Below are 26853 nucleotides of genomic sequence, written 5' to 3' on the forward strand. Positions count from 1 at the left end.
GTTGGAGCAAGCAAGCATATTCCCTTGCATAAAATGCGAATGTGTGATGTTCCTTTTCGGGACTTTTAAATCCCGAAAGGGGGGAATATATCTGATACAGTAATATGTAAAATGCCATATTGTATGTCCGCATGTGTCCATTTTAATGCCTTGTACAACAAAAGGTACATTTGTTTGGACAAATATGATGATAAAAAATGTAGCTAATTAGAGTTTAAGAGCTGATATCTAGCTTCCATGGTTTTCTTGATCATTATCAAAATCAGTTAAGTTCTTACATGAATAGCTATAGCATTGCACTGCCAAAAAATGTAACTCTATTGAGCTACTTTTGTTGTCATTGTGATATTTGTCCAAATGAAGGTACCTTTAGTTGTGTCAGGCATTACAATGAAGTGTTGTCTTGATCATATGTACCAATTATGATGATCTGACCATGTGGAGGGAAATTAACGTTTACATTTTTTTTCATAGTTGGAAGCATGTTAGAATCAAAATATCAAAGTTTGGCAATGCCCCGCCCACATTTTATGGACCAGCCTAAAATCCTTTGCCATATAGCATAATATAATAATTGCAATAATAAGCATAGCAGTTTTAATAGGGCCTTCACACTGCTTGGTGCTTTGGGCCCTAATATTAATAAGGATAAAAATATAACATAGCCGTTTAAATAAATAAATAAGCTTTGCTTCTTCCTACTCCTTTTGGACATGTGGGACTGTGAAATGAATTATGTGATGTATTTCATTGTAACTTGTATGCATGTAAAAAAAAATAAAATGAAACCATTACCATTACCATAAATCCTGACCCGGAATGGGATTGTACCACACAAATCAGTCAGGAAGGGGCAACAGTTGTGGCGGGTGGCCAAGACCATAGCCCGAGGCACTGGAAATGGAGGGGGGTGTCTGGGGGCCCTCCCCCAGAAAATTTTTTAAAATTAGACCTAATTTCCTGCAATCTGGTGATATCTGAGGCCAATTTTATGTCATTAATTTTAGGAGTTTATTTTTTATCCTTGGAATATATCGTTTAAGCCAAAACATTCTATTTATAAAATTACCGGTACTAGGAGAAACCCATTTTAGCTCAATTTCCTGAAATATTTTCCAATTTGGAGGAGCGCTGTAAATTCCGAGGATTTGAGTATAATTTTATGTCACTGGGGATCGCTTTTCTGGTTAATTTTCATTGAGAATAGACAACAGATTTCCTGATAGTCATGATGCCAGAACCTTTATTTTGCACCTCCACCTGAATAGCCATGTACAGCACACGTTCAATGTCCAATGTAAATTATCAGCCTGACAGTGGGTTCAGGAATAGCATGCGTCTCGGTTGCATTCTGGCATATGCGTCCACCACGCGCCCATAATTCAGAACATGTACCTTCACTGGGACTGGGTGACTGGAATCCAGCATGGTTTGTCATTTTATTAGCTTTTATTGTGGCAAAAAAAAATCGTGGGTGCCTCAAAACGGGGAGGCTACAATGTTAAGTATAAGTAAGATTATGGGTTATTTCTTCTGCTCAGGTTAAGTAAAGGACGGTGGGTCATTTGGAATGTACTGAAAATAAAAGTTATGCGCTTTGGGGGAATGTCATTAAGTGGGCAATGAATACGCACTTAATTGGCCAGTAGGGGGCACCCAAAGTGGTTTGGACATGATTTTTCATGCAAAATGTTACAGATCAACAAATGTCTTAAGCAGTTTTTAGGTTCTAGCAGCTTTTTCACTTCCCCTTCTAGATGCTGTCAACATGCATCATCCAAGGTCAACCCAAGATGGCAGCGCTGAGGACAAAACACTGCTAAAGGTAGACATGAATACAAACAATATATTACACATTTAAGGAACGTTGATGAATCATGTCAAGGACCCTTTAAATGTAATTTATATAAAAAAAAAGAGTTTAATCAGTTTAATATATTTTTTGTCTTGAACAAACGAGTGTTTTCACACAGAAACTTCAATAGTCTAGAAGAATGTCACTCATTATTAACCATCAATGGGCCGCAAGCGCCACCTAGAGGGCAGACAAAAAAATACCTGTTTTGCACTTTTTTCACTGCTCGTACCCTTCGATTGCCTGGTGACCAGTCCAGGGTGTACCCCGCCTCGCTCCCGAAGTGAGCTGGGATAGGCTCCAGCATACACGCGACCCTAGTGAGAAGATGGATGGATGTCGGGCAAATCTGCGTGTTGGTGAAGTGACTCAGCTGTCACGGTATCAGAGTTTTATAATCGCATCCTGCAGCTGTTGCTCGTAGCAAGTGCTGCGTGGACTTCACTTCAGTTCATTCATTGCCTCAAACCGAATAGGAATTACCATCACTGCTGCTGTTGCTGCAGTACATGTGTTGTTTGTCAATGCAAGCAGCATTTAAAAAGTCAGAAGATGTTTTGTAGACACTCGTCAAAATCCCATTCATCTATGTGATGTGCGTATTGTAAAGTCCTGGTTAGTCACACAGAAACTGACGCTGTTGAAATCAGCTCTGGCTTACATGGAGCTCAGGACCCATGGTGAATGTTTTTTTAATCACAGGTTGATGCTGTGCTGATCTACTGCACCAAATGTCTATAACTTAGTCTAGCACCCTGAGTCAATAACTTCATGTTCTTTTGTAAATAAAGTTTAAAAACATGACATCATTTCGCACATTTATATGACACAAACTAAGACCGTTGCCATAAAAGCAAAGTGCGACCTGTGACTGTTGTTTTTATTGACCCACTGCACATTGTCAAAATAAAATTAAAAAAGGCTTTTGCTTGTTAAACTGTGAATACGCTAGACTAGAAGTGGGCAAACTACGGCCCACGGGGCAGATCTGGCCCGTTATTCTTTTTAATCCGGCCCGCCGAAGATTGGTACAGAATTAAGGTTTGATGTGAATGATTGCATTCATTTCATTTTGACTTGTAATGACGGCATTTCAACACCAGGTGGCGCCGTAGGCGCAGTGACTTGAGAGAGCCATTTCCAATTACCGCTCTTCTTCTACTAGCTCGCCAACGTTACCACAGATGGATCGTCAAATTTGACGGGAAAAAACGTCGGGATGCTCAAGTGAATTCAGGACAGAGTGAAAGAGGACAACCCTGAGCAGGTGGTCATGTTTCTACTCTGCATAATTCACCAGGAAGCGCTGTGTAAATCCGTGTTGCAGCTTGACCACGTATGAGGCCGGGTGTGAAACTCGTTAACTTTATTCGAGCGAGGGAACTTCACCATCGTCAGTTTGTTAATTTTCTTGAAGAAACTGGTGCGGATCACACGGACTTACTTTACCATTCTAATGTCCGCTGGTGAAGTTTGGGAAAAGTATGTCAACGTGTGTGGGAGCTCAAACGGGAGATGATTTGGTTTTTGGAGCTACTTGAGAATACTGACACATTTCTTGAGCTGAATGACACAGTTTGGCTTTGTGATTTAGCTTTTACTGTGGACATACTGGCACACATGAACGAGGTGAATGTGAAGCTACAAGGGAAAAACCAGTGTGTGCATGAAATGCAAGCCAACGTCAGAGCCTTCAAAGCCAAGCTGGTTTTATTTTCCAAGCAAACGTCAGACAAGTCATTTGATCATTTCCCCACACGGGCTATGACGTGAAAAAATACAGCAACTACTGGATGACCTGCGTGAGGAAATCTGTCGGTTTTGTGATTTTGGAAACATTGACAGGGCACTTCAGCTGGTGTCATGTCCCGTCTCACAAGACCTGCAAACGGTTCCACAGGAGTTGCAGTTGGAACTGATTGATCTCCAATGTGACGTGGGGTTAAAGGACAAGTTCAACTCCCTGAAACTGGATGAGTTTTATGCTTCATTCAGTGCAGCCAAATTTCCAAAGATCCAGAAGATGGCACAGGGGACGCTGGTGTTGTTGGGCTCTACGTATGTGTGGACAGACACCAACAAAGCACCCCACAGATCCCAGATGAGTGATGAACACCTCAGATCTGTTCTGAGAATCGCCGCAACAGGATTATCAGCAGGGTCTTGTGCTGACCCGGCCCGTCTGTCAAATTTTAAAAGTCAATGTGGCCCCCGGGCCGAAAAGTTTGCCACCCCTACGCTAGACACAGTGACTAGTTCATACAAATCAAATCAAAAGTAAAATGACTTCAGTGTTATTTGAATGGGGCCGGCCCTGCTTTGAAAAAGGTGAAGAACCCCCCGTCTATGTAGAAATACTGAATATTCACCATGTATAAATTACCCCCACAGATGTACAAATGAACTTTCTGAGAGCTCAGACACTCTCTAAGGGGGCTTGGCTTGTTCAGGTTTCGTGCCTCACATGAACAGAATAATCAAATCCATTAATCGCACAATAAATAAAAACAAAGTTGATAATGATCAATGACGTGATAGTTGCCGCTCTAGTGAGTGTGTACACACAATGCTGCAAGTGAATGTTGTTTCTTGTTACTACAAGCAAGCAAACGCCAACGGGTGATTCCCTGAAAGGGCTACCAGTGAATGAGAGTATTCACAGGCGTACGAGCGGCGGTGCAGTGACTTTCGAGGGTCACTTTGCAGAGACTACAGTGACTTGTAGCAAAACACAAAACGGTGGAACTTACATTTCAGCTGCCGTGATTCTTGCAGCATAATGCATTTTGGTGCATCCAAAACATGTACTTTGACCAAACTCCATCAAAACGTTACACCTTCTACACAGAGGGGGTATTCTGCAAAGCAAGTTTAGTGGGTTAGTGAGCTGTGTTGAGTGTAAAGCCGGACTTGCGTGTTTAGCGAAGGTAGCTCTCTTTTAATGCAGCTGTATCGCCATGGTAACTTAGGCTAAAGTTCATAGTCTGGTAGGAACCAGGTTATTTCCAGGCTTTCAGTTTAAAATCAGATATGAAAGTGCCACAGTTTCACTGTTTAACTAATTATGAGATGGCGTCACCATTTATTTGGAACCAACGGGACATGGAACGTTTTTTTTTTTTTTTTTTTAAAGAGCATTCCCTTGTTGATATTATCAACATAAGTTTTTCAGACGAGGGAATACGCCAGATATGCTCACGTGAGCACCAGAAATAAAATTCAATATGAAATAATTACTATTAGCAGATGTAACTGTCATGTGTGGAGATGACTGGAGGAATAAACACTCTGAGGCATCAATCAATTGCATCAAAAAAAATGTTTTATTATAAAATGGAAACATTTTAAAAGTCTCCACAAAAAACGTCATCGAGCGGTCACAACGAGATACAGCAGATTAAAATGCATCATCAAAAACGAAAGTTGTTGCTCCAATCTCTTTACTTTGTAAGTGGATAAGTTTTAATGTGTCAAAGTGTTGCAATGTTGAGCGTTGATAAATGAAAAGTCAAGTAGGGTATAGATTTCATAATCAGTGTTCAGTGTGAACTTGCGCATTCACATGCTGCATGCTGGCATGCCAGCAGTACTCCCTCGCTGTATTGGCAGCGACAGTGTTGCTTTTAGCAGTCATAATCTTTTGGGAACTCATAACGCTCCATAATAATTGCGTAAATTTTTTTGTAAAATACACTGGCTGGGATCACTTCACTTTTCAGCAGAAGTAAAATAATATGACATCAAACGCCCCCTTTCATGTGAACGCGCATTTAGCACAAAGGATTACGATTTAGCGCAAGGACCAAGTAGGTGAGTGTGGATGTTAGGTTTTGTCGAGTTGCATGTTGAGCACAAAGCCTGGTTTGGTTGAGCCACTTTCGCCGTATATATAAAATTGTATATGCAAATGAGCTAGACGTCTGCATTGACACAATGTGAACAGAGTATTTCTGGGTTATTGCTCAGGGTTTTTTTAAACCAATATTCAGACAATGACGAAAGTGACACTAATTCAAAATCAGCAATATTGTGATTATGATTATTTAAGTGCGATTTTTGCTAAAAGAGACACTATTTTCATGAAGGTGTTTTTGTCTTTTTTGTTTATTGCATTATTTTTATTTGGTTGTTTTTAAATTACTTTTATTTAAAAGCCCTTGACATTCCAGTTGCAATGTTAAACACAGAAATTAAAGTGCATTGCTTCTGATACTGTGTACTCGCATTATTATGCCATATACAGTATCATTACATTCATTAAAAAATGGTCTCAAAATGTTGACAATATTTTTTATTTAAAATAATTTGTAGGACAATTATCATCCAACAAAATTTGCTATTGTGACAGGCCTAGGTAGCACAATGAATGAGTTATTTTTTTAATTTTGCCTGTAACTGCCCAACAATGAACCACAGATGCACCAAACCAGCTAAAAAGTGCTTTAAACACTTGCTCAGGCCGAATGAGTTACTTTTTCTCATTGCCTGTAACTGCCCAGCAATGCATCCCAGCAGCACCAAACCACATTCACCATGCATGACATTTGAGCCTATAGCACCTTCTTCTGGCTTGCAGTGACTGAATTTAACAATTATTGCTAAAAAACACGTTTCAGACCGAATAGAGTGCATTTTTGAACATTGCCTATAACTGCCCAACAATGAACCACAGATGCACCAAACCACGTAAAAGTTTTTCTCATTTTGCCTGTAACTGCCCAGCAATGCATCCCACCCAGCAAAAATTGGTTGAAAAGACGTTGAAAAGACATCATGTCCAGGCGTTGAAAATACGTTTAGATTTGGTTGAAAAGTGAAAGCCGTCATTTTCAGGTCGTTGAAAAGACGTCTCCATGAAGCCACCCTGAATTCATTATTAAAAATAATCACAAATTCATAATCACAAAGATAGCCTCCACCACCAGACCGCCCAGGAGCATGTTTGAAATGGTCTGCCATAGTACGTGAAATTTCATGGTCTGTGGCTTTGCTGTCCCACCTTTTGACAGCAGCTGCAATGACAAAGAAAATCATATCAACATTTGTTTATTCCTAATTACACAAAACAATCAAACGAACGTTGTCGCATTTCAAATTTATAGACAGAAAAATCTATTTTAAAAAACAACCAAAGTTGTGAAACTCCATATGTACCTGTCACAATGGTGTAAAGTTCTGTCGGTTGGAATGCCCTTTTGGAACCGTGGCCCTTCATATTGAATGAAGACATCCGGGAGTTTGTCATCAGCCTGAAAAATTAGCACAGGAGGTGTCTACACTTACCGGTAATCAGTTAACTTCTTGTGCTATTTAAGAGCTGGGGAGGGACGATGACAGGTGAGGTTTGGAGGACGGAGATAGTTGAAAAGGAGGTAAAGGTAGATGGAGGGACTGAAATAAGGAGAAGATAGAAATATTGAGCAAGGAGGGAAGGACAAGGAGAGCATAGAGGAAGTTGGACATGGGGGAAAGGATAGAAGGGAAAGATGTGAGGGAGGTGGGGAGGGAAATGGAGGAAGGCAAGGAAATAGAGGGAGAAGGGGATTACTGTATGTGCTGGGGGAGTATGTAGATGAAGAGAGGAGGGAAAATGAAAATAAGGAAGTGAGGGAAATAAAGGAGGAGATTGAAATGGGGATGGAAGGAGGAATAGAGGAAGGTACAGAGAAGATTTTGTCAGCAGGCATTTCTTTTATCATCCAGCTTTTTACATTCAGCTTTTATAATGAAAGGAATTATTATGATTTGAATGTGATGTTTGCATTTTGATTCTCAATACCTGTCCAAGATCTTAGTTGTGCAGTCCTTGATGTTCTTGCCGCCAATCGTACTTAACTGTACGATCTGTGTGAAAAGAGTTAATAGTTTTAGTATTTCAATGTATTTAGAACAGATATTTTACAACCCCTAAATTCTAGACATTTAAAATTTAGCACCATTCCAGCTGACACAGGGGTGGGTAACCTCTTTGGGAATAAGACCTATTGTATCTGTGTTGGGGATGGTAAACCTGTGCGGCCTCAGAAAAAGGCAGCGTGAAAATCAATATTTTAAAGTGTAATTATAGCATAAATAATCATATGCAAATGTGGCACACTCGAAAATATGGTGTCCACATAGATTTAATTTTGTGTTTATTGAGGTAAAATATGCTATATAAATGCGCAGAATTTAATATTTCTGAAATATGGAAGTGGATTTGCAGTTTGTGTTATACAGCGTGAGGCGGAACCTTTGTCTCTCTTCAGTTGCGGCAGGACCCTTATACAGAGACACTTCCTGTATTGCGTCAGACGCAATCTCTGCAAGGGAACGCTACACGTCGTCCTCATTTTGCTGTTCTGCCTGCATTTCCATTCAGGTCGGTAAATTGTCCAAAAACAACAGAATAGGTCCATATAAGTACTTGTGTTCATGTGAGGATGTATATTGTTAAAGTATCCGCTGATTTAATTTGGTAAAATAAGTGAAAGTTAGAGAGGAAGTTTGTCGTAATACATCAAAGCCATAGCCGCTGCTCCATGTACTTGAATTGACGGGAGATACAACTCTTGGTTAGATCGCCATCCAGTGGAACTAAGGGGTATTGCAATTGTCATTGAAAATGGGTTAATAGCGAAAGTATTTAAGAAGATTTAAAATAAAGCGTGTACAGAAATATGTTACAAGAAAAGTTACCTTGATACATAATCAGATGTTTATGTACAAGTGTGAACATTTAAGAGGAAATATGTCATAAAGTAAGCATGTCATAGAATGCATTAAAAGGTTTATTACAACAAATAAATACAATTAATGGTGATTTGTGCCAAAATATATTGTGTTGGTCACAAGGAAGTGAGATTATATGGAAATGTGAAATGTACAAGTTATGTTAAAGTGATAAGTGACTAAGGACAGAAATGCAAATGACTGGAATTACTTGAAAGGTATGTATGTATATGACTTTTGTGTTTGTTAAATAAAGAGATGCAATCTGAAAGGGAACGCTACACGTCGTCCCAATTTTGCTGTTCTGCCTGCATTTCCATTCAGGTAATTTATCTGCCTTACGGTGCCCCTGCCTGGGACCCGTAACACAAACATAGTATTGATCCATATAATTATATAAATACTGTGCAAATTCGTCCTATCTGGGGAGACAAGTATATGCACATTGATCACTGATATGAAAAAAAGGGACCTTCGAAATTGGACTTGCTTCAGTTTCCTCATTAGACCCTTCTGTATAGGCTCATTGTAATAATAAAATAAAATCATGGCAACTTAGTTTAGAGATTTAAACCAGTAAGTAAGATTTAAACCAGTTTTTGAATGATAAAAAGAGAAAAATTTTCTGGATTTTCCAGAATGATGAGATGAGGTTAATGAGATCTACTCCGACCTCACTTGAGATTTATCGGTAAAATAAAAAATACATGGTTGCTCACCTTTGGGCTAGCACATACAGGTATACACCAGGAATAACTGTTTCATTAAATTATATTTTACCAGAAGATGTCTCGTGTCAATGTTTTGACGTTTCCTCTAACTTATCAACTTCCTCCATCCTCTCCATTCATCGAACATGGTAACTTGAAGCACTGGGCTCTGCACTCCCAATGCGCTTTACCTCCTCTGTAAGCTCCACAAGCTTCTTCAGGACACATTTCTGGAATTCTTAAATGGGATGGAGACATTTCACAAGAATATTACTTCCATTGTATGACAACAAAATGACTATATATTCATGACTTACTGGTGATGGGCATTGGAAATATAGCCATGGTGTTTCTGAAACAAACAATTTGAACTTAATAGTATCTGGAAATACTGCACTTTACGAGATAGGAATTGATTACTTCAACCTACTGGACTACATTCAATTGTTATTAAATATTGTATTACTGTCTGAATTAGATTACTTTGAGACAAGATCTGAGTCTTGTGTTGCTACATCATCTGATTGATTAAATATCCTTATTACGTGCTTGGTGCTCCCCCCATAGCTGCTAATCCAGAATACTCCATCACTCCATTCAGTGCCACAGCGGCAAGACTCTTCCCAAAATATGCCACATAAGCCAATACTAATAAAGTGGAATATGCCAAAATAAAAAATAAGTTTCCTCAATTTGAGGAAATAATCGACTTCATTGTTGTTCAGAGGAAATGGGTGTAAACAAATCTAGCATACTCTGTCTTTCTCTTCCCCCTCGTCACTGAGCTCTCCCTTCGAAGTTATGATTAATCGGCGTAGAGCATTGAAAAATACAGATGTCTGACTTAGAGCAAAAGGAATATTATGTTTGATGTTCATAAAAAGTGTTTACATCAACTTGTCATGTCTATATTAATGTTCTCTCTCTCGCTCTCCATCCCTCACTGCTACCGAATGGTTTTTTTTTGTTTTTTTTTTAAACCTGATTTCAGGCGGTGCTAAAGCTTAATCAGCACTCTCTCCTCAAGCCCGTGCCTTTTTTAAAATTGCAGTTAACTCGCTCCAAACATCAAATGCAGTTACAGAAACACATGCCCTCTGGTCAGGCTACCTGACGCCTACGGCGAAAAGGAATGGTGGGCATTTATGAAGGTGTGGTTGTCAAGCAGAGGTGGAGATATTTGAATTAGGAGCATTGTGAGCCAGCAAATTACATAGCAAGCCAACCAAATCCTTAACAGCATGTTGAATCTCATGGCGTCTGATCGAGGCAGAGAAATGAAAGAAAATTACTGGGTTGTTTGCGTTGACATTTTGTGAATTGGTAGACACACCAGATATCCAAATATGGGGGCTACAGCAAGAAAAGTGTGCTTAGCATAATATGTCCCCTCTAAAATGAGATGTGGTTATTGATGATGTGATCAAAACCTTCAAAATACATACTATTTTGTGTATATTGTTTTAAATACTGACCAATAAATTGTGCTCCTATTTGTTTCTGGGTGTTATTCTAGTTCATTTAGTTGACAGGGAAATTAGCCGCCAGGAACATCCCTCGTTGTGATGAGATTAGAACTGTTCAATCTTACCATGTCTGGATGTTGAGTGTCCTAGAGTGGAAGGTGTAGCACTTTGATGGCTTGATCGGTGATAGGAAGAGTTGGGATGCTCCCTGATTGAGCAGGACTGCCCTGGAACACCAACATGGCATGAGTGGGACACGAAGACAGAAAAATGCTTTGAATGATTACGTGAACTGAGGAAAAGCTATGTGAAAACAATTTCCCTCACTTTTCCAAGGCCTGGAAATGACAATTTTCTAATTCTATGATCCAGGGTTTTCGTATGTGTAGGATTTCTATATTAGTGCACTTTGTTTCTACACCCTTCCCAAAAAATAGGTTGCCAACAATGTCTAAGTTGATTATCTTACCATATCTGGAAGATGAGCCCAATGATGATTGAGAAGAAGTGGAAGATCCTCCATCACTTCCATGACTTGATTGGTGATCAGGGGAGTTGGAACGCTCCCTTGACCTTGACAACCCTGTAAACACCAAGATGGCATATGTGGAACAGGAAGACAGGAAAATGCTTTGATTGGTTATGTACTGAACTGCGAAAAAGTAATGTTTTAAATACATTTCCAGGACTTTTCCAGGTGCGGAAACACCTTTAGTGTAAAATACCACTTTCAGCATCCTCTGTGGATGAATTTGGCAGCCGTCTAGTCCAAGTACACACGTCCATGGTGGATTCTGTAATTAAATATCAAATGCAGTGTATGAAGCTTATTCCACACCAATTCAGATGGCCTGACTTGTATTCGAGCTTTGAATTCAAGTCATATATAACTTTACTGTATATTATGCAGTGTGATTATGTGCACCAGGCCTCTTCAAATTGCGGCCCGCCATCCTTAAATATATTTAGTGTGTGTTTTGACTCACTTTAGCAAATTTGAATGAGACATAACATATGGGAAGTGGAGAGAGTCTGTAAGCAGAACTGTAAGTGATTTAAGAGTATACACTGGATTATTCCCCTAATATATCCTTGTGCTCAAGCAGATTTATTTACTTTTTTTTTTTAAGTAATCTGTAAAATCTGTCTATTGTGGTAGCCCACTTGATTTACTCTTAGGATTGGTTTCATCAATGGTAGCAGAAGCAAATTTGTTCTGGATTTCAGGAGGCTTTGGATATGCATGCAAACCTGTATCCTTATCTAAATATAAAATAGTCAAAACAGAATTCATATATCACTGTTTGCAAAACTTTCGAATGAAATAATTACTTGAAAAAAGAAAAAAAAACAGAAAAATCTGATTTGACCTAGATCCAAGCAATTTATATCTACTCACTTGTTTTTTTCTTAGCCGCTGAGATATCTTCTTTTACAGAATTTGTCCTAACATTGCCACATAAATTAGCCTACTTTTTGCAAATTAAACAATATACAGTACAGTAAAAGGTATTTTAAGTTGAGAACATTTACCATCAACAAAATCATACAGTATGTCCTCTTCTTTACATGTCTCTTCCTGATTTCTTCTGGCATGATAGTGGAACACTCATGGTGATTGTCATTGTCTACAAAAGTCATGCCCAAAGTTAAGATGCACAAAATGTCAAAACAACCTCTGACTCAGAATTGTCTGTTTTCCAGCAGTACATCCATGAACTCATCTTCACTCTCATTCTCAGCTAATTTGTTGACTATGGTATTGACCTTTCTCCATTTTTGAAGATAATTGGAGGCCATCTTTTGACGATGATGCTGGTCTTTTCATGTATTCAAAGAAAACCCACCTTAGTGTTTTTTTTTTTTTCTTCTGCTCCAGTGTCAGGGGAACTTGCCCCCAACCACCAAGGAACTAACAAAATGACACAGAAAACAAGATTTGAGAGGAGAGGAGTGAGCGTCCGTGCCACACTGCAACACTCTAGTGGGACACTCTCTTCGCGCTTCTTTTATTGTCATAGGTGGGTGGTACCACAGGAATGGATGTAGTGTGTTCAGTTACATTATCAGTCACGATCAGTTCAAGAAGTGGACTGACAGAGAAAACAGCCGACTGTACCCCATGACCTTTATATGGCCCATTTCTTCCCCAAGCCCATGCATGGGAGTCAACCATGGTCTTATCTCACACCCAAGGTGCAAGGGGGGAAGCACTTAGGTCAACTCAACTGCTTTTCCTCAGTCCACTTCACAACACCATTGAACAAACAAAAGTCACAGTTAATGTTTGATCAACTTCAGATAACAACATAATGAGCATATACATACATTGGTAAGAAAATCCTTAACATCCAGGCTCTGATCAACCTCACCGTCTCACAGTCCCACTCACCACCTGCTTCTCTCGAGGAGACAAAATCCTATGACAGGAGACCACGGAGTCAGACAGGAGTCACGGGAGTTTTGTGCAGTAATGACATTAAATACAGTGACAGACACTATAAATAGCAAAATATACCAAATCAATGTACCATGGTTTAATTTAAAGCATAGAGATGACAGTAGTGATAATTGTAATAATGGCAAAATTATACTTTCAAGTGGCAGTAGTGCTAGGGATTATTAATCCCTAGTCAGGAGTCATGCATTAAACGAGACTGTTCAGATGATAAGACTGATGATACAGTAACATGGACATAAAGAAATGTGGGGTAATTCAGTTGATTTGGAATTCTAAAAGGAGCATCTAACATCCCTCAATTTTTTTTTAAATAGGGTTGGGCGAAATAGACTTTAGCATGTATCAAGATATTTTTGGGATGTATCACAATATGACAATATAATTAAATTCAGTGGAGTCTTGTACAAAAAGCTACAAACCTTAACCCATTTGTCTCAAACTGTAAAGCACATTTATTTATTGGTCAAACTGGCTAACTTTTCTAATGGGATGTCTGCACACATTGCTACTGAAACTTCAACAACAAAAATATATTCATCCAGCCCGAGTCGCGCACACACACACTAGCATGCTAAACTAAGCTAAGACCCACTAGCTTCCATTCACCCGCTGTAAGAGGAGGTTCTTTTGCCAGTGTTTAGCACCATTTCAACATGTTTAGTTCATCAACTCGGCTATTTTCCATTTTAAATTATCATGTAAAAGTCATTTCCTTGTCATTGGAAGACTTTATACTAGTACACTGGTATATAAAAATTATCGCCAATCCTACTTTTTTATAACCCAACATTCATCTTATAAAAACTAACTTAGGTGTCTCATACTCAGTTTACCTGGGGCCCGCTGGAGGTAGGGTCTGGGTGGGGCTGGGCTGCATTAAGTATTGGGAGTAGGGCTGGGAATCTCAGGGTACCCCACAATACGGTACGATATGCGATGCAGGGCACATAACGATAATCTCAATACAGTGATATGGCAAACCAAAAATTTTTTTAAAAATAACTTCATGGTTTGTATTTCACTGCATTCAGATGGGATAGGCTCCAGCTTACCCATAACCCTAATGAGGACAAGCGTTATAAAACATGGTCAAACAGCATATTTTATCCAGAACACAAGCAGCAATAGTGCAAAAGGAATGTCACTGTTTTAGTGCAAAGTGCATAAGTGTAAAAAGGATTTTAGTTTAGGTGTCTGAAAAACAAAGCTTTTTAAAACTCATTCAGAAAACACATCTCATGTCTCTGAAGTAGGTCAACTTTATAAAGTAGAAGCAAATTAAAAAGAAATATGTTCATAGCATTTACACTACTCTTCCATGTCTACTCACGGGCTGCAAAATATGACACGGCAGGACAGAAATAGCCCGCAAGTTTGACACCATTGATCTAACTGCACCCAAGCCTTTTTTCATAGATTCTGCGGAAAATGGTCGCCAGCTGCATCTCGGAAGCTTTACAAGTGGAAATTCAGCCTATGTGTGGTCAGAAACATTTTATTTGACACTTAACATCATTCAAATCCGACAATTGTATCAAATTTGATGTCGAAAATGTTTATGTTGGAAAGTGGCGGGCACCTGGGAAAATGGCGGCCATCTTAAAATGTTCCGTGGCTAGCGGGCTTTTTTCGAAAATTGTCCAGTATTCATGTCAATTTCGGTGCTTGCATCACTATTTGAAAAATTATCTCACTTATCTACTACATTATGGGTCGCATGTAGGCAGAAATATGGATACTGGTCGCATTTCGCTGCCGTGTGAACTACTGCGTTAAAATATTGTGCTTGCAGGTAAACGATAGCAACGATAACTTCAAACAGTCATTCTCGATTAGCATCCATTAGCGCACTAATGTTAGCAAGACCAAAATTCAGTCAAGCACACGTTTTGTACTACAAATTGTAAGAACGTGATACTTACAATGTGCCTGTATCCGTCGCTCTCGTTCTTCAATAAATCCAATATGTCTCCCGCTTCTTTTGACGCTTCTTCAGACGCCAAATTGGATTTGAGTGACGCATGCGCAGCAGAGAACGTAAGACGCTGTCGATCGTCATCACGTGGGTTTTACATCGTTTGATTCGCTGATGTTTTCTGACCTCAAAATGATGACCTCGGTTTGATTCTATTGGTCCTGAAGGTTCCAGATGTCAATCACCGAAATCGGCCATTCTGAGCCTGAGTGAGCAACTGTTGAACAGCTGGCTGTTATGATGCAGGATGGCGCCGGGCGCACAGGCAGTTCGTCGCAATTTTTAAAATTAAAAGCAGTTTATTTTGAGAGCCCCGGAGAAGTTTAATTGAAATTAAATTTGTTTTATAAATTTGGACCGAAAAAAAATCTCAATTTACGCTCCAATTAAATGTGCCATGGAACGCCTTTACGCTGTAGTTTTGCTCTGCTTTATTTTAGCAACATAAAACCTTGCACATGTATTGTTAGAAGGTTATTACACGACTTTCTTGAGTGTTTAGGCTTGATCAGCCTATTTTCCAGGAGAATAGATAAAAGGGATTTTTTTTTCAAATATTTTATAGATCAAGATTGATCGCATGAGTTTATATTTACAAAGTTACCTGTTTAATTTGTGCATGTCTCTGCCTCTGAATATTCTCATTCATCCAGGTCATTGTATTCTCAGTGCATTCAATCGCATTCAACTGATGTGTCCCACCTAGTCTTTGAGCATGAACTGGACTAGAGCTGTCCTATCTAGTCTGACTGGTGTGTGTCCCACCTAGTCTTTGAGCATGAACCCATGAAGCCTGCTCGGATGAAGGGCAAAACGTCCTCTAAGACAACAAAAAATAGGTTTGGGGACGAGGTAAAATAAGTAAATATTTCAATCATTTGCATGTGAGTGTGAATGGCTGTTTGTCTATATGTGCCCTGCGATTGGTTGGCTGGCGACCAGCCCAGGCGTACCCTGCCTCTCGCCCGAAGTCAGCTGGGATAGGCTCCAGCATAGCAGCAACTCGAAGAAGCATGGAAGATGGATAGATGGGTAGATCATTTGCAGATAAGTAAAAGTGTATCATTAATTAATCCATTATCCGGTTCACTGTGGATTGGGGGCTGTGGGATAATGGTTTTAATCTGATGTCATTACCTGCCCCGCTCCGAAGTTTTCCAACCTCAGACATTTTGACCTTGGCTCATTCATTTTAAGAACCAAAAAAGTGCAACATCCTCCATTACATACATTGCTACATAATACCCATTAGAGAAGTATGTGGTCTTATTGATTTTGTTACAATAATGTGTACAATAATGTGGTGTTCATGAATGAGGAAGGTGTCAGGATTGTGTGCTGCGGTACGGTCATCTACTCTTCTCTGTTGCAGCACACTCCTGAGCACCTTGATGAGCTGATGGTCTACACCTGCCACTGATTAGTTGATCTATTTAAGCTGTGTGTTCACTCATATCCAGTGCCAGATTGTCCCTTTGCTACACCCTGTTCAGCTCCTTCCAGCTTGTTCTTGTGCATTGTGTTTTTGGCTTTCTGACCCACGCTCAGCTCTGTACCACCAAACACCAGACGTCATTTGGACGTTCTTTTTTGGACTAAATCTGGTCGGTCAGTCATTGCCTTAATATAGCCCAAAAATAGACGTTGAAAATTGGGCTGCGTTTAGTCCGTCTGAGTTGGTCCAAATTTAGCCCAAAAATAGATGTCGAAAATTGGGTTGAGTTTAGTCCGTCCGATTTGGTGCAAATTTAGCCCAAAAATAGACGTTGAAAATTGGGTTGAGTTTAGCCCGTCTGAGTTGGTCAAAATTTAGCCCAAAAATAGACGTTGAAAATTGGGTTGAGTTTAGCCCGTCTGAGTTAGTCCAAATTTAGCCCAAAAATAGACGTTGAAAATTGGGTTGAATTTAGCCCGTCTGAGTTGGTCAAAATTTAGCCCAAAAATAGACGTTGAAAACTGGGCTGCCTTTAGTCCGTCTGATTTGGTCCAAATTTAACCCAAAAATAGACGTTGAAAATTGGCCTGCGTTTAGTCCGTCTGATTTGGTCCAAATTTAGCCCAAACATAGACGTTGAAAATTGGGTTGAGTTTGTCCCGTCTGAGTTGGTCAAAATTTAGCCCAAAAATAGACGTTGAAAATTGGGTTGAGTTTGTCCCGTCTGAGTTGGTCAAAATTTAGCCCAAAAATAGACGTTGCAAACTGGGCTGCCTTTAGTCCGTCTGATTTGGTCCAAATTTAACCCAAAAATAGACGATGAAAATTGGGTTGAGTTTAGCCCGTCTGAGTTGGTCCAAATTTAGCCCAAAAATAGACGTTGAAAATTGGCCTGTGTTTAGTCCGTCTGATTTGGTCCAAATTTAGCCCAAACATAGACGTTCAAAATTGGGATGAGTTTAGCCCGCCTGATTTGGTTCAAATTTAGCCCAAAAATAGAGGTTGAAAATTGGGTTGAGTTTAGTCTGTCTGATTTGGTCCAAATTTAGCCCAAAAATAGACGTTGAAAATTAGGTTGAGTTTAGTCTGTCTGAGTTGGTCCAAATTTCGCCCAAAAATAGACGTTGAAAATTGGGTTGAGTTTAGTCTGTCTGAGTTGGTCCAAATTTCGCCCAAAAATAGACGTTGAAAATTGGGCTGCGTTTAGTCCGTCTGATTTGGTCCAAATTTAGCCCAAAAATAGAAATTGGAATTTGGGCTGTGTTGAGTCCGTACATCTGATCTGGACCAAACTAATATTTTTCGGACCGCATATAACCCATTTTGGTTTTGGTGCACCACAATATTTCTTCCTGCTTAACTTTGACCTACCTTCCTCCATCATGAACACTTCCTCTACCATTATAGGAACAAAATCAATAAGACCACTTCTCTAATGGGTCCAATTTAGCAATGTATGTAATGGGGGATGTTGCACTTTTTTGGTTCTTAAATAAAATGAATGAGCCAAGGTCAAAATGTCTGAGGTTGGAAAACTTCGGAACGCGGCAGGTAATGAATGACATCAGATTAGTACCATTCTCCCACAGCCCCCAATCCACAGTGAACCAGATAATGGATTAATTAATGATACACTTTTGCTTAATATCTGCAAATGATCTACCCATCCATCCATCTTCTATACCGCTTCTCCTCATTAGGGTCGCGGGGGAATGCTGGAGCCTATCCCAGCTGACTTCGGGCGAGAGGCAGTTTACACCCCGGACTGGTCGCCAGACAATCGCAGGGCACATATAGACAAACAACCATTCACTCTCACATGCAAACGATTTATATATTTACTTATTGAAACTCTATTTTTTGAGGCAGGTGGACTGTTCGGGTTGTCTTAGAGGACGTTTTGCCTTTCATCCGAGCAGGCTTCATGGGTTCATGCTCAAGACTAGTTGGGACACGTCAGTTACGATCGATTGAATGCACTGAGAATAAAATGACCTGGATGAATGAGAATATTCAGAGGCCTATTTTTTTACGTTTCTGCCCAAAAATGACATGCCCAAACTAAACAGTTAACTTTGTAAATATAAACTCATGTGATCAATCTTGATATCAAAACAAAGCTAACACTTTAATCTGTAATCATCACTGTTGATGTGTCAGAGTAAATGCAGAGCAGCACAGGAAAATATTTGAAAAAAATCCCTTTTATCTATTCTCCTGGAAAATAGGCTGATCAAGGCTAAACACTGAAGAAGTCGTGTAATAACCTTCTAACAATACATGTGCAAAGTTTTATGCTGCTAAAATAAAGCGGAGCAAAACTACAGCGTAAAGGCGTTCCATGGCACATTTAACTGGAGCGTCAATTGAGATTTTTTTTCGGTTCCAATTTATAAAAAAATTTCATTTCAATTAAACTTCACTAGGGCTCTAAAAACTGCTTGTGATTTTAAAAATAGTGACGAACTGCCTGTGCGCATTGCGCCCTGCTGCGTTATTACAGCCAGCTGTTCAACAGTTGCTCACTCCGGCTCAGAATGGCGGATTCCGGTGATTGACACCTGGAACCGTCAGGACCAATAGAATCAAACCGAGGTCATCATTTTGCGGTCAGAGAAGCCATCAGCGAATCAAAGGATGTACAACCCACGTGATGACGATCGACAGCGTCTTTCGTACTCGGCTGCGCATGCGTCACTCAAATCCAACTTGGAGTCTGAAGAAGCGGCAAAAGAAGTGGGAGACATATTGGATTTATTGAAGAACGAGAACGAGAGCGACAGATACAGGCACATTGTAAGTATCACGTTCTTATAGTTTGTAGTATAAAACGTGTGCTTGACTGAATTTTGGTCTTGCTAACATTAGTGCGCTAATGGATGCTAATCGAGAATGACTGGTTGAAGTTATCTTTGCAAACTGTCTATCTACAGGTTAGCTGCAAGCACAATATTTTAACGCAGTAGTTCACACGGCAGCGAAATGCGACCAGTATCCATATTTCTGCCTACATGCGACCCATAGTGTAGTAGATAAGTGAGATCATTTTTCAAATAGTGATGCAAGCACCGAAATTGACATGAATACTGGACCATTTTTCGAAAAAAGCCCGTTAGCCACGGAACATTTTAAGATGGCCGCCATTTTCCCAGGTGCCCGCCACTTTCCAACATACAAATTTTCGACATCAAATTTGATAGAATTGTCGGATTTGAATGATGTTGGTGTCAAATTAAATGTTTCTGACCACACACATGCTGAATTTCCACTTGTAAAGCTTCCTAGATGCAGCTAGCGACCATTTTCTGCAGAATCTATGAAAAAAGGCTTGGGTGCAGTTAAATCAATGGTGTCAAACTTGCGGGCCATTTGTGTCCTGCCGGGTCATATTTTGCAGCCCGCGAGTAGACATGGAAGAGCAGTGTATAAATGCTATGAACATATTTCTTTTTAATTTACTTCTACTTTATAAAGTTGACCTACTTGAGAGACGTGTTTTCTGAATGAGTTTTAAAAAGCTTTGTTTTTTAGACTAAACTAAAATCATTTTTACACTTATGCACTTTGTACTAAAACAGTGTTAGATTTTATAAGATGAATGTCGAGTTTCTACTCTTGCTGTTCTCCTTGCCTGTGTTACAGACAATGGTTTATGCAAAGGCTCTTTGGCTTGAGGGTCACAAACAGTTTGAGGGTGTCATCCCAAAAAACTGGATATAGGAAGAAGGAAATGTTGTGCGATGGCCAAAGAAAAGTGTGCATTCAGCCCATAAAAAAAGGACCCAGACGATGACTGGAACACGTTCCCACTTGTGAAAATAAAGACAATATCAGGTATGTCATTTAACTTTTTTTATGAAGCATAAATAAACTATTGCTCGAAAAGGTTGTTTTGACATTTGGTGCATCTTAACTTTGGGCATGACTTTTCTAGACAATGAGAAAGATTGTGAAGACTATAACTACACTTCATCAGCCCAAACTGACCATAAGGGTTCCACCATCGTGCCAGAAGAAATCAGGAAGAGACATGTAAAGAAGAGGACATACTGTATGATTTTGTTGATGGTAAATGTTCTCAACTTAAAATACCTTTTACTGTACTGTATATTGTTTAATTTGCAAAAGGTAGGCTAATTTATGTAGCAATTTTAGGACAAATTCTGTCAGAAGATATCTCAGCGGCGAAGAAAAAAACAAATAAGTAGCTATAAATTGCTTGAATCTAGGTCAAATCAGATTTTTTTTTTCAAGTAATTATTTTATTAGAAAGTTTTGCAAACAGTGATATATGAATTCTGTTTTGACTATTTTATATCTCTAAGGATACAGGTTTGCATGCATATCCAAAGCCTCCTGAAATCCAGAAGAACGAATTTGCTTCTGCTACCATTGATCAAACCACTCCTAAGGGTAAGTCCAGTGGGCTACCACAATAGACAGATTTTACAGATTAATTAAAAATGTAAATAAATCTGCTTGAGCACAAAGATATATTAGGGGAATAATCCAGTGTATTTGCTAAAATGAGTCAAAACACACAATAAATATATTAAAAGATGGCGGGCCGCCATTTGAAGAGGCCCTGTGCACATAATCACACCGCATAATATACAGTAAAGTTATATATGACTTGAATTCAAAGCTTGAATAAAAGTCAGGCCATCTGTATTGGTGTGAAATAAGCTTCATAAGCTGCATTTGATATTTGATTCCAGAATCCACCATGGATAATGACGTGTGTACTTGGACTAGACGGCTGCCAAATTCATCCAGAGGATGCTGAAAGTGAACATGACAGCAGACATGGTAAGATGTGGTATGCATCAGGCTTGTGTCACACATACAAATATATCAGTGCCTGGAAAGTTCTGGAAATGTATTTAAAACATGTCTTTTTCTCAGTTACAGCATTTTCCTGTCTTCCTGTTCCACACATGCCATCTTGGTGTTACAGGGTTGTCAAGGTCAAGGGAGCGTTCCAACTCCCCCCGATCACCAATCAAGTCATGGAAGTGATGGAGGATATTCCACTTCTTGTTCTCAGTCATCAGTGGGCTCAACTCCCAGACGCTCATCTTCCAGGTATGGTAAGATATCAACTTAGACATTGTTGGCAACCTATTTTTGGGGAAAGGTGTAGAAACAAAGTGCACTAATTCAGAAATCCTACACATACGAAAACCCTGGAACAGTCATAGAATTAGAACATTGTCATTTCCAGGCCTTGGAAAAGTGAGGGAAATTGATTTCACATAACTTTTCCTCAGTTCATGTAATCATTCAAAGCAATTTCCTGTCTTCCTGTCCCACGTGTGCCATGTTGGTGTTCCAGGGCAGTCCTGCTCTAGAAGGAGCGTCCCAACTCTTCCAATCACCGATCAAGCCATCAAAGTGCTACACCTTCCACTCTAGGACACTCAACATCCAGACATGGTAAGATTGAACAGTTCTAATCTCATCACAACGAGGGATGTTCCTGGCGGCTAATTTCCCTGTCAACTAAATTAACATTTTAATTAAGAGTAGTCGACTAGTGTAAAGTAGAATAACACCCAGAAACAAATATGAGCACAATTTATTGGTCAGTATTTAAAATGTCCAAAAAATAGTATGTATTTTGAAGGTTTTGATCACATCATCAATAACCACATCTCATTTTAGAGGGGACATATTATGCTAAACTCACTTTTCCATTGCTGTAGCACCCATATTTGGATATCTGGTGTGTCTACCAATCCACAAAATGTGAACTCAAACAACCCAGTCATTTTCTTGTGGTCTGCCTAGATCAGACTCCATGAGATTCAACATGCTGTTAAGGATTTGATTGGCTTGCTATGTAATTTGCCAGCTCACAATGCTCCTAATTCAAATATCTCCACCTCTGCTTGACAACCACACCTTCATAAATGCCCACCATTCCTTTTCGCCGTTAGCGTCAGGTAGCCTGACCAGAGGGCACAAGTGTTTCTGTAGCTGCAGTTGTTTGGAGAGAGTTAACTGCAATTTTAAAAAGGGCATGAACTTGAGGAGGGAGTGCTGATTAAGTTTTAGCACCACCTGAAATCAGGTTTAAAAAAAAAAAAAAACATTCGGTAGCTGAGAGGGATGGGGAGAGAGAGAGAGAACATGAATATGGACATGACAACTTGATGTAAACACTTTTTATAAACATCAAACATAATATTCCTCCAAACCTCACCTGTCATCGTCCCTCCCCAGCTCTTAAATAGCACAAGAAGTTAACTGATTACCGGTAAGTGTAGACACCTCCTGTGCTAATTTTTCAGGCTGATGACAAACTCCCTGATGTCTTCATTCAATATGAAGGGCCACGGTTCCAAAAGGGCATTCCAACCGACAGAACTTTACGCCATTGTGACAGGTACATATGGAGTTTCACAACTTTGGTTGGGTTTTTTTTGTTTTTTTTTAATGGATTTTTCTGTCTAGAAATTTGAAATGCGACAACGTACACATTTTTTTTGTTGTTCATTTGATTGTTTTGTGTAATTAGGAATAAAGAAATGTTATGATTTTCTTTGTCATTGCAGCTGCTGTCAAAAGGTGGGACAGCAAAGCCACAGACCATGAAATTTCACGTACTATGGCAGACCATTTCAAACATGGTCCTGGGCGGTGGTGGAGGCTATCTTAAAAAATAAAACAGGTGTGTCCACAACTTGTATTGGACATTTGTTGGGTGACAAACACAACTCCAAATGAATGATAACGTTGCACTGGATGTGTAAATTACTGCTTGCAAATGCTATTTTAGAAAAAAAATATGATTTTATATACACAATACGTGCAGTTCATGTCAAAAATTTATTTATTAACTATAACGTTCCTCATGTTCACAGAGCAGCATTGATGAGGAAACATCAGGGAGGAACTTCGGTTGTTTGAGTTCATCGGTCCACACTAGTTTTGGCCCTGATCAGTTGTGATATGAAATGGAAACATTTCACTTCATGTACAGTATTATCTACAGTCATGACTGGATTGCAGTCTATTTTTTTGTTTTACATCCTTTATATCATGTTCTTCTGGATATAAGATTATTTTGTTGTTGTCCATGTGAGAACAGTAAATGTTTTATTGTTACATTTTTTTGTTAAATTGTCTTGTTTTTTTAATAAAGGGTTAAAATTCTGTCCTAAATTTGTGATTATTTATAATTAATTCACGTTTAATTTAGACACCAAAGCAATGTCTTCATGGAGACGTCTTTTCCAACGACCTGAAAAAGACGGCTTTTCACCGTTCACTTTTCAACCAAATTTGGACATCAAAGGGACGTCTTCATGGAGCTGTCTTTTCAATGTCCTGAAAAAGACGACTTTTCACCTTTCAACCAAATCTAAACGTTTCAACGCATGGTCATGATGTCTTTTCAACCAATTTTTGCTGGGTGGGTAAGTACCTTACCACCTACTTGACGTCCTCAGCAGTAGTTGTATGTTCGGTACCTCTGCTAGTTTTTGTTAGCAGCTCTTTTCGTTACGTGCCTGTATTTTTCCCTGCTCAGCTCACCGTGCTAGCAGTGTTTTTCGTTACATTTCCCGCGACTAGGTCCGGAATAATTTTTGTTGTACTTTTTCCCTTGTGTTATTTTTGTACGTTTTGTTATCCATTTTGGATTAAAGATTTTTTTTTTTTTCTGTTACACGTATTTTGACTCTGCATTTTGGGTTCCTGTATCACGGCATTGGCCGTTCCTAACAGAAAGTTAAGTCAAAGTTAAGCAGGAAGAAGTGTTGTGGTGCACCAAAACCAAACTGGGTTATATGCAGTCCGAAAAAGATCAGTTTGGTCCAGATCAGATGTAAGGACTCAACACAGCCCAAATTCCAATTTTTATTTTTGGGTAAAATTTGGACCAAATCAGACAGACTAAACTCAACCCAAATTTAAATGTTTATTTTTGGGCTAAATTTGGAAAAAAATCAGATGGACTAAACGCAGCCCAATTTTCAACGTCTATTTTTGGGCTAAATTTGGACCAAATCAGACGGGCTAAATGCAGCCCCAATTTGAATGTCTATTTTTAGGATAAATTTGACCAAATCAGACGGACTAAACGCAGCCCAATTTCCAATTTTTATTTTTGGGTAAATAGCCGTTGAAAATTGGACAGCGTTCGTCTGTTTTGGTCCAAATTTAACCCTAAAACAGACATTCAAATTGGGGCTGCGTTTAGCCCGTCTGATTTGGTCCAAATTTAGCCCAAAAATAGATGTTGAAAATTGGGGCTGCATTTAGCCCGTTGATTTGGATCATATTTAGCCCAAAAATCGACGTTCAAATTTGCACTGCGTTTAGTCCGTCTGATTAGGTCCTAATTTAGCCCAAAAATAGATGTTGAAAACTGGGCTGCATTTATTCCGTCTGATTCGCTCCAAATTTAGCCCAAAAATATTAAGAAAGCAGACTATCCTCCCTATTTCATGGTTGGAAACACTTACAGGAATGACATGAATGCGGTAGCTGAAATGTTTAATGAATATTTTGTAAATATTGGACAAAAACTGGAAGAAGAAATTCCAAAACAAGACACAATTGATGAAGGGATTGATATTATTGATAGGAATCTTAATTCTATGTTTCTCACTGCTGTAACCAAAAAGGAGATCACTGACATTGTTAACCATTTTAAGGCAAAAACATCAACTGATTGTCATGGAATCGAAATGGAAACAATTAAAAGGGTCATCAATGAGATCGCAGACCCGTTAACATATATTAGTAACTTATCATTTCAGACTGGAATATTTCCAAGCAAAATGAAAACAGCCAAGGTGGTTCCAATTTTCAAAAAAGGAGACAAACACCAATTTACAAATTATCGACCAGTTTCCTTGTTACCACAATTCTCGAAAATTGTGGAGAAGCTATTTAATAATAGGTTGGACAAATTTATTAATAAGAATGAATTATTGGCAAGTAGTCAATATGGTTACAGAGCCAACATTTCAACTTCTATGGCACTGATGGAAATCACGGAGGAAATCACTACTGCTATACTGTAGACAACAGAAGATGCGCAGCTGCAGTATTCATGGATCTGACAAAAGCTTTCGATACAATTAATCACACTATTTTAATTTCAAAATTAGAAAGGTACGGAATTAGAGGTTTAGTCTTAAATTGGGTTAAAAGCTACCTAGCAAAGAGGAAACAATTTGTAAAGCTAGGAGAATATACATCTGGGAGTCTACACAATACGTGTGGAGTACCACAGGGGTCCATACTCGGACCAAAACTGTTTAACTTGTACATTAACGACATTTGCAAAGTAACTAACAACTTAAAATTGGTCTTATTCGCCGATGATACCACCGCTTTCTGTTCTGGTGAAAGCACACAAGAACTCATTAAAAAGGTCAAAAATGAAATGGTCATATTAAAGTCATGGTTTGACAAGAATAGATTATCTCTGAATTTAAGTAAAACTAAAATAATGCTATTTGGTAATAGTAGAAAGGACACGTACGACCAAATACAAATTAATGGAACGGATATTGAAAAAGTGGAAGAATATAAATTCCTTGGGGTTATAATAGATGAAAAAATGAGTTGGAAATCTCATTAAATATATACAGCAAAAGGTGGTGAGAAATATCTCTATATTGAATAAAGCAAAATATGTTCTTGATCAAAAATCACTCCACACTCTGTACTGTTCCTTAGTATTAGCATATCTAACGTATTGTGTGGAGATATGGGGAAATAATTACAAAAGCAATCTTCACTCACTCACTGTACTGCAAAAAAGATCTGTGAGGATAATTCATAATGCTAAGTATAGAGAACATACAAACCCCTTTATTTTTAAAATCACAGATATTAAAATTCGCAGATTTAGTACACTTTCAAACCGCTAGAATAATGTATAAAGTTAATAATAACTCGTTACCCAAAAATCTAATTAAGTATTTCTCAATCAGAGAGGAGAAATATGATCTTAGAGGAAAATTAAACCTAAAACATTTATATGCGAGAACGCTGCTGAAAACCCACAGCATTTCCGTGTGTGGAATTAAATTATGGAACGGATTGAGTAAAGAACTCAATGTACAGAGATGAGCAAATTCAAAAAACAATACAAGCAGTTGATGTTTGCTAAATACAAGGCAGAAGAGTCCTGATTGTTCTGTCAGGTTTGTTATTTTATTTTATTTTTTTTATTATTATTATTTTTTAATTTAATTAAATTGTATTATTTATTTATTTA

General features: G+C 38.8%; 1 protein-coding gene and 2 long non-coding RNA genes across 10 annotated transcripts; 1 reads left to right on the forward strand and 2 right to left on the reverse strand.

The window, feature by feature from the left end:
* Nucleotides 1–5168: 5168 nt before the first annotated feature.
* LOC129192721 (uncharacterized) lies at nucleotides 5169–10970 on the reverse strand. Of its 3 annotated transcripts, XR_008573480.1 has the most exons (5): nucleotides 10868–10970; nucleotides 9594–9628; nucleotides 7635–9514; nucleotides 7010–7104; nucleotides 5169–6867 (listed from the first exon to the last, which is right to left on the reverse strand). It is a non-coding gene; the product is annotated as an uncharacterized LOC129192721 (long non-coding RNA). The 3 variants fall into 3 exon arrangements; XR_008573479.1 differs by lacking the exon at nucleotides 10868–10970 and having other exon boundaries at nucleotides 9594–10757; XR_008573478.1 differs by lacking the exon at nucleotides 10868–10970 and having other exon boundaries at nucleotides 7635–10757.
* On the forward strand, nucleotides 8158–23718 carry LOC129192700 (uncharacterized). 6 transcript variants are annotated; one of them, XR_008573476.1, is made up of 11 exons: nucleotides 8158–8216; nucleotides 12622–12763; nucleotides 20256–20447; nucleotides 20548–20681; nucleotides 20939–21026; nucleotides 21332–21422; nucleotides 21519–21698; nucleotides 21949–22049; nucleotides 22907–23001; nucleotides 23171–23286; nucleotides 23480–23718. XR_008573476.1 is itself a non-coding variant. In XM_054796994.1 (10 exons), the coding sequence occupies exons 3-9, from the start codon at nucleotides 20667–20669 to the stop codon at nucleotides 23272–23274; spliced, it is 672 nt and encodes a 223-aa protein (XP_054652969.1). In that variant the 5' UTR covers nucleotides 8862–8890; nucleotides 20256–20447; nucleotides 20548–20666; the 3' UTR covers nucleotides 23275–23286; nucleotides 23480–23718. The 6 variants fall into 6 exon arrangements, 3 of the variants coding, with proteins under 3 accessions (XP_054652969.1, XP_054652962.1, XP_054652977.1); XM_054796994.1 differs by lacking the exons at nucleotides 8158–8216; nucleotides 12622–12763 and adding an exon at nucleotides 8862–8890 and having other exon boundaries at nucleotides 20946–21026; nucleotides 21519–21703; XR_008573475.1 differs by lacking the exons at nucleotides 8158–8216; nucleotides 12622–12763 and adding an exon at nucleotides 19311–19409.
* LOC129192730 (uncharacterized) lies at nucleotides 11217–12680 on the reverse strand. Its single transcript, XR_008573481.1, has 3 exons — nucleotides 12276–12680; nucleotides 11421–11536; nucleotides 11217–11325 (listed from the first exon to the last, which is right to left on the reverse strand). It is a non-coding gene; the product is annotated as an uncharacterized LOC129192730 (long non-coding RNA).
* Nucleotides 23719–26853: the final 3135 nt, after the last annotated feature.

Source organism: Dunckerocampus dactyliophorus, chromosome 1 (genome assembly GCF_027744805.1).
Source record: "Dunckerocampus dactyliophorus isolate RoL2022-P2 chromosome 1, RoL_Ddac_1.1, whole genome shotgun sequence".
Taxonomy (NCBI): domain Eukaryota; kingdom Metazoa; phylum Chordata; class Actinopteri; order Syngnathiformes; family Syngnathidae; genus Dunckerocampus; species Dunckerocampus dactyliophorus.